We start from the raw sequence: 7894 nt of genomic DNA, 5'->3' as shown, positions 1-7894 counted from the left end.
TATTTTTCTTTCTTTGTAATACAAGAGAAGGTATATGAGAAAACATATGGCACAAACTTTTAACTAGTCTCCATAAACACCTAGCCAATAGTTGTGAGCGCCTTCTTAGTGCATGAAATTATAGGTTTACCACTTTCTAAATCATCTTTTGTTCCCCCCATTAATTCCGCTTCATCTGCTCCTGCTTTTTCTTTCCTTTCTCTTTCTCCTTTACTCTTTGCTTGATAAAAAAAAAAAATAGTTTGTGGCAAGTGGAATACCAGCAGCGTGCAAGGAGAAAACTGGAAAAACAGGGAATTCCTGTCATATCTCAATGTGCTTGTTAATTAAGCTATGCTAAGTACGGTGTCTTTAACCCCTGCCTTGCCTCATCAGGAGCCTAGCAGTCATTAATCACTCGGCATCAATTATAGCAAACGCCCTTTTAAGAGATGCGATTCAATTAAGCCTAAAAAAAAAAAAAAGTTGAATGTGCACAATAACCAGGTCTGCCATACACGCAGCATATGTTGGGCATCTTAGGATGATCTGATATTGTATCCCAAAAATATTATCCACAATCAAAGAGCAACTCACAAGTTGTGCTAGAGTCATTTTAATATAATTATACATATTTGCTGGATCCAGAGCATGAAAGAAAGGTCTATGTGTAATATATATTCATATAGGTCTGCACAAACCCAAGCATATGGGTCAATAATTAATTGCAATTCTCCATTGTGGTATTATACTAAGCAAAGTCTTTATTACCGATAGATCACGACAGTCCATGGTGCATTTAATTTTTTTTTTTCCATTTGGATTTTCATTGATTTGGGAAAAGTCATTAAAAATAAAGTTTTCATTGCAGTTCCTCATTGGTAAACGAGTAAGGGGGATGGGTTGGGGAGGAGGGGGGTTACATTGGCTCTGATTTTTATTTTATCATTACAACCTATGAAATCACTGCTGAACTCCAACTGAGGAGGAGATCACAGTTGCATACAATACAGGAGATCACAGCTTTGAAGTCTAGCACGGAATGTAAAAAAAAAAAACACGGATTGACCATTTATATAAGACACGCTGATTGTCTTTTAAAAACTACATAATGACTCCTTATAAACATTATTTTTTTCTTAAATAAAGTAGTGCATCTATGACAATCAGTAAGCACAATTCACTCAGCCCTGAAGCGTTCAGTGCTATCTTAGGTGTCACATGGCCATGCCAATAGGTGGCTAACACTGGGCACCGCTATGGGTGCTAACTGGACCCCGAGCTTGGAGAGATAATGAACTGCCTGAGCGAGAATGGTCTTCATTTTAAAATCTTTCATCCAACACATTTGCTAAAAACTATTGTGATCACGAATGTATCGAGACACAGGATAAATAGAGGTCCTTATTTTGAGAAGTTTGTTGGGTTCCCAACTCCAGAAGAAAAAAAAGCGCGCAAGGAATTTTTCTGTGGACAAGAATAAAAATGTCTTTGTCTTCTTCAATCAATTCATGGCTCAATATGGAAAGTCCAAGTGTCTTTGTCACAAAGAAAAAAAAAAGTTCCCATTTTTTGGGGGTTCACAAAACCTGGAACTTCCAAGATGATGTCTGGTCTTTATAATCCAAGCAGTCAGCGTTGAAGTTTAGCTTCCAAGAGGCTGTTTGATCTTTATAATCCAAACAGTCAGCGGTAGAGTTGAAACCCAAACTGGAAGCTCCATAGGCTTGGGTGGACAGTGAAGCTGGAGACTGATTAAGATGACTGGCTACTGCATTGGTACCCATAGGGCTTAGTGTAGCTCCAGGTCCTGGGAGCTGATGGTGCATAGGTGTCAAGTAAGATCCACAGTCCATTCCTCCAAAGTAGGACGTTGAGCTTGCATATCCTTGACTGTAGCCTGAAGCTTGGGTGTATGTCATTGGGTAGGACCTCTGCATGCAGGAGGAGGATGTAGAAAGTGGGTCAGAAAGAGGAGATATGGAAGCTGGGCTCCATATAGACACTGGGGCAGTACTGCTGGAGATCACTGGCACAGTGGTACTGCAAGGTGGAGTGAACTGACCGCTGGTGCCACTCTCTGAGCTGACCTCTCTAGAAGGAGATGGCTTCTTCTTGGCAGGCCTTACTTTATTCTGACCTCCATTCTGTTGCTGCTGTTGTTGCTGGCGGCATTTAGCTCTGCGGTTTTTGAACCACACCTTGAGATTAAAATAAAAAGCAACCAAAATTAATTTTAAATATAACACCTGAGGACTGAGAGACATGCAAACAGAGAAGCAAATTCTACAAGGAAGTGCAGTAATTGAGCCGCAGGTGGTCGAAAAGCTGTGCTGCAGAGCAAACTAAAGGATCAGCTCGGAACGAAACCTTGCAATAATTGCGCAAATGATGCTCCAGGATCAGAAACAAACAACAGCATTATCTCCAGAGTAGATCAATACATATATCAGGTAGAGGAAAGGGAAAAGTAGTGATAATGAGGGAGAAGAGCCTCACCTGCACTCTGGACTCGGGCAGATTGATCTTTAAAGCGACTTCTTCTCTCATGAAGATGTCAGGATAACGAGTTTTGGCGAAAAGTGCTTCAAGTACATCAAGCTGCGCCCTGGTGAAGGTTGTCCGCTCTCTCCTTTGTTTTCTTGGGGTAGCTGAAAACATAGCTATTGATCGTTAGGTTGGTCTTATACAATCTCGAAAAAAGGACAATTATTGCATCGCATCGAATCCCGAAATGTCCCATGAGATCAACTGCAGAAGTTTTTTCCAATAGTGGCTAAACTTTTTTTTTTTTTTTTTTTCATTTTTGCGCACTTGTATTTAGAATGGAAAACAGGGTTGACGTAAACGTTATAAATGTTCTTCCAACCTCATACTATGGCAACATGACTATAATGTCTACTTTTCATATTTAAAACTAAAATAATGCCTTAGAAAACAATTGAAAATGGCATGATCTCAAAGGTGAGGGCGTCTATGGAGTATTCGGAGAAATACGCACGTTGAGTATTTTGACTGTTAATACTTTTTACTTACTAGAATACTAAAAATGCACAATCGCAAATTAAGTATAGAAATCACTGATAATTAAGTAGTATCTAAAAAAATATTGTCACATGAAGCATTAAAAGTCGATCCACATTAAACTTTTGATTTATTTATGTGTATATATATACAAATAAACAAAGAGTTGAAGGGAAAAAAGAGGTAGTAAACTACACTTAAGTTTTATATACATACTACTCAAAAAATAAAGGGAACACAATAACATTGGATGTGGCATTTTAGTGTTCCCTTTATTTTTTGAGCAATATATATATATATATATATATATATATATATATATATATATAAACTTAAAATGTAGTTTACTACCCCTTTTTTCCCTTCAACTATAGATCCTAAGGCTTAGGTCAAATCACTACATTACATTAGGTTAAATCAATCCACATTAAACTATTGATTCATTTGTAAATATAGATAGATAGATAGATAGATAGATAGATAGATAGATAGATAACTTAAAATGCAGTTTACTACCCCTTGTCTCCCTTCAACTCTAGATCCTGAGGTTTAGGTTAAATCACTACTTACCAGGATATCCCACAGACGGATGCAACAAATCCATCCCCGAGGTAGTGAGACTGAGCCCATTGACTGCATAAGGTGGTTGCTTGAGATAAGACATCATGCTAGTATCTTGGCTTGGAGCACAGATGGCAAAGCAGTCTGGAATCGTGGTGATGGAGGTGGTGGTGGCAGCAGGTTGTGGTAGAGATCAAGGATCCTCTCTTGCTTTTTGGTGCAGTTTTCTATAAGTTAATGGAATTGGATTATTTATTTGAGTGTGCCTGGGGGGAGGGGGGTAAGGCAAGCTCCTTTGCCTAAGGTAACATATTGGTGTGTGAGGATCCCTAGACTATTGCTCATGGTCTTAATGACTCCTAGACCCCCAAGCTGTCCTATGGACTAAGGGGGGAAGCTGACTAGATCGAGTCCCCAAAAAAAAAGTTACAACCCATGCCTATATACAACACGCCTTCCAGTGCAACACAACCAGTGTAGCCATTTGCATAAGACTCATTGGCTAGCACTGCCTAATTGTCTCAAACAAAAACTTGATTGGGGCCATTTGCAGAGACAAAGGACTCCATGGGCTAAATAAATAATGGGGAAAACAAAGCCTTTTGGGTGACAAACAAAGACACAATTCAGGAAACCAATTTCTGCCCAGTCTGCTGCCTATTAGAAAATGCATTCATGTTAATTACCCAATGCATTCTGCTGCTTGCTTACTGCTGGTGAAATGGGAACTTTTAACGAAAACACAAATTTTGACTTTTAAGCAAGATCATCATTGGAAGCCATTTTCACCTAATTAGTACTTTATCCTAATTAGATTTACAGGTAAGCAAATGATTTTGTGGTTTCTTTAAAAAACAAAAGAAAAATGTTGATTATAAGTGTAAAAGTTAAACAAACAGCACTTTTAAATTTGCAATTAAAGGACAATCATGGATGACAATGGTGCACATTTCCTAAACTTTGTACACATGTTAGAGCCAAGAAAAAATCATTATCTCATCCCAGCACCCAAAATACCCAGCACTTATGTCTGTACCTAATAACATTTGCTGCTCTACCTTTATAAGCAGGGTTTTTTTTTTGTACTAATTGAAGAGTTAAAATAATATTTTATCTTGTAAGAAAAAAATAGAAATACAATACTAATATGATATTTTTTTTTACAAATGTAAATATTAAAAAGCACAGAAAATGTTAAAAGCTAGTAAAATGAATAACTTTTTAAGTAAAAAAAACTAATTTTTGGTTTGGTAACAATTAATAGTGGAGTAAAAACACATGTGCACACGCACACATGGTAATAGATTATAAATTAAATATTTGCATGTCTTAAAAAATTTATACAACCAGGAACTGATTTTTTTTTTATTGAACATGGCTAGAATTGTTTCAGTTTGTAAGCAAGAGAATAAAAAACTAAAATAAAACACAAAGCAACTATTGAAAAATAGGATTAGCTTCAACTTTGAATTGTAAGATTCATATCTGTATTTCTAGATGGTAACATATTATATGTGCCCATATTGATCAATATTATGCAAATATATTTTTATTTTTTTTAAGGATGGGCAATACTAGAATGAATAATAATGACAACTTTTGCATTTTTCAGATCAGAACTTTATGTACTTAGAAATGCATTGATTATAAATCCTTATTAATGAGGAAGCTTCCTAACTGTCCAGACCCCATAGTTTAGAGAGTCCCCCCTTCTCTCCCCACTTGCCTAAGTTCAGTAAACGGTTCCACAAGTGCAATCTGTCACTACTTCCCCCTAACCAGTCGCTCAATAATAATTACATCGCCCAAGAATTAATTATAATAAATGTTTTCTTGATAAATTAACGAGATAATCTGAGTGGCACAAGTTCCCTAATTACAGGACGCCATGCAAAGCATTGGGGCTGATTAATTTTCTGCATGATAGCTAAGAAACAAAAACACATACCCCCAAACATGCAGGAAACACAACACAACATAGTGCACAAGACCCAGGAGAATGAATTTATAGACACTATGACAATGTGACATCATTTGTTTTTAGGTCTGACACAAGTCTGCGCACCCTCCCTTTAATTACTGACAATACCCAAATATTGGTGTTTTTGGGATTGCATCATAATTAATATTGTCCTTGCATCAAACTGCTTCAAATCAGAAAAAAATTACCATCCTAACATGATGCAGTGCACTAAAGGTGACAAACTACTTTTTTTTTGTTACTCTTAAGGCTATTTGTGAACCTCTAAGATATAAATGTGCGTATGTGTATATATATTATCTATAATAATAACAACATAAAGTATTCATATTTATATATAATATAATAGATCTATCTATAATATATAGTGTCACAATTATTAAAAGATAAAATATGATAAAAAATAATTAATTAAAAATTGGAAAAAAAATAAAAATGGGTACCAAATTAAAAATATTAGGAAATCAAAATATAATGCCCAATGCTTTCTTCTTTCTTAAAATGGATTTTTGGCTAAACTAAATATTATGCTTTCCTACAGTAAAACATTGTACCACTCGCTGTGCAATTATTTGTTCTTTAATTATCTCCTAGCATCTGCTCTTGCCTATAACATCTGTCATCAGGACTCGTGCACATCCAAGATGCATATTTTGGGTGCAATCATATATAAACAACAACAACGACAACAAAAACTAGATATGTTTAATCAATATTCTATAGGTTTATTTGAAAATTTTGTTGATTGGTAAAATGTAATGTTTTTTTTTTCCTTGTACAAGCTTATTGATCTGAAACTACAGAAGAAATCATCAGTGTCGATAAATGGGGAAACTGGAGATTTAAATGCTATTTATAGTTAGATTAAACACCGATCATTAAACGCCACTCATGAATTTACTGAGCAACTAATATTTATTTCTCCTTTATGGAGAAAAAAAAGTACCCCCCTGATTTCCCAGAGAATGAGAGAGAGAAAAAGGGGATGAGACTCCCCGCCTCCTCAATTATCTGGTTAGCACTGTTTGTGTATTATCTCAATGAAGACACAGATTTAAGTTTACAAAAAAAAAAAGAAATGGAGTTTACATGGACTTCTATGTGCAGCTTGGTCTGGATCCTTGGTGGAAGTGGTTGATTATTGCAAACCTAATAGGTAAATGCTAAACATTGCTAAGTATTATTATTATGTGCAGGTAATTCTCATCACTAGTCTCAAAATTGGTTAATTTAATATTAATGTGTTATTATGACTTGTGCATTCATTGATACCTAAACGAATTGATAACCTGGTTCTCTATTTTGGGGGATTTTAATGTGCGTTTATATTGATATAATTATTGGGATCTAAAATGTATAACCTCCTATGAATTAATCACACTATTATTATTATTTATTAATCAGTTTATTATTTTGATATACCTCCTTTTTATTCTTAGAAATGTGATTGTGAATTCGTTGCATGTAACATTCTCTACTAGTATATTGTGGATTAGCTCTTTGTTGGATGCCATGTAAATGAATATTGGTAAACTGGGGCCATGAGGCAGCATTGTGGACCCAATATTCTGGATTTGGGATTAGACCTTGATTGGCCCTTTGTTAATTAAACGACGAAACGCTCTGATTTATAGATCTAGATGCTTCTATGTATGAGCGATACTAAGACAAATAAAACCCCAAAACTCAGATCATTTATATAGAAAATAAATAGACATTGTGTAAGTAAATAGATTGTTATTAGATATGAACTTACCCTTCAAATGCTTTGCAAATATAGAAGGGTCTTTATCCCGAACCAAGTTGGTTTAATAGAAAGGAAAGGAGAAAAAACAACTCTCTTCACCCTTCCTGGGAGGACTCACAGCAAACTAGAGGCTTAAAAGCTGTGATCTCCCTCTTCAGCCTCCACATACAAAGGGGGAGCAGGAGGAGGATCCTGTGGGCTACTTGCTCAGAGCTCAGGCTCTGTCCCTCTCTGGAGAACATTTGCAGACAAGGAGCCTCACTGGCAACTTTTTGACGCAAACTCTCCAGCCAATGGCAGAAGGAAGGTGATTGACACTTCTAAGCCAGAGGGGGGGGGGGGGGACAACAACAGGGGGAGGGAAGGAGGGAAGGAAGGAGGCTCCTGCTCCTCCAGAAGGACAATCAGGCAACACAGAGCAGCTCCAGTCACTGGATACACAGCAACTTACACATATATACATTACAAGGATGGACATTGGGAAGTTTTCAGACAAGTTTGGTGTTAGGTCAGAAGTTTTTGGGATTGCTGATGACTGCATTTACTGAAGAAATATAGGAAAGCTTGCAATTTGTAACCATCTTTTCAGTTAGCCAATAAAA

At 36.4% G+C, this 7894-nt stretch overlaps 1 protein-coding gene across 2 annotated transcripts; it reads right to left on the bottom strand.

Moving 5' to 3' along the window:
- Positions 1-579: 579 nt before the first annotated feature.
- Positions 580-7520, bottom strand: OTX2 (orthodenticle homeobox 2). Of its 2 annotated transcripts, none has more exons than XM_073585885.1 (4): positions 7302-7520; positions 3574-3791; positions 2479-2642; positions 580-2180 (listed from the first exon to the last, which is right to left on the bottom strand). In XM_073585885.1, the coding sequence occupies exons 2-4, from the start codon at positions 3668-3670 to the stop codon at positions 1560-1562; spliced, it is 882 nt and encodes a 293-aa protein (XP_073441986.1). In that variant the 5' UTR covers positions 3671-3791; positions 7302-7520; the 3' UTR covers positions 580-1559. The 2 variants fall into 2 exon arrangements, with proteins under 2 accessions (XP_073441986.1, XP_073441996.1); XM_073585895.1 differs by having other exon boundaries at positions 2479-2630.
- Positions 7521-7894: the final 374 nt, after the last annotated feature.

This window comes from Dendrobates tinctorius, unplaced genomic scaffold (genome assembly GCF_039654945.1).
Source record: "Dendrobates tinctorius isolate UK_male_01 unplaced genomic scaffold, ASM3965494v1 ptg000010l, whole genome shotgun sequence".
Lineage (NCBI taxonomy): Eukaryota > Metazoa > Chordata > Amphibia > Anura > Dendrobatidae > Dendrobates > Dendrobates tinctorius.
This window is presented reverse-complemented; position numbering and strand designations above follow the sequence as displayed.

Bases quoted from the DNA above. Each gene is read 5' to 3' on its own strand.
- OTX2 (XM_073585885.1), bottom strand. From the start codon at position 3,670: ATGATGTCTTATCTCAAGCAACCACCTTATGCAGTCAATGGGCTCAGT. The intron at 2,643-3,573 runs GTAAGTAGTGAT...AACGATCAATAG, and splicing joins TCCGTCTGTGGGATATCCTG to CTATGTTTTCAGCTACCCCA. The intron at 2,181-2,478 runs GTGAGGCTCTTC...TTTAATCTCAAG, and splicing joins TGCCCGAGTCCAGAGTGCAG to GTGTGGTTCAAAAACCGCAG.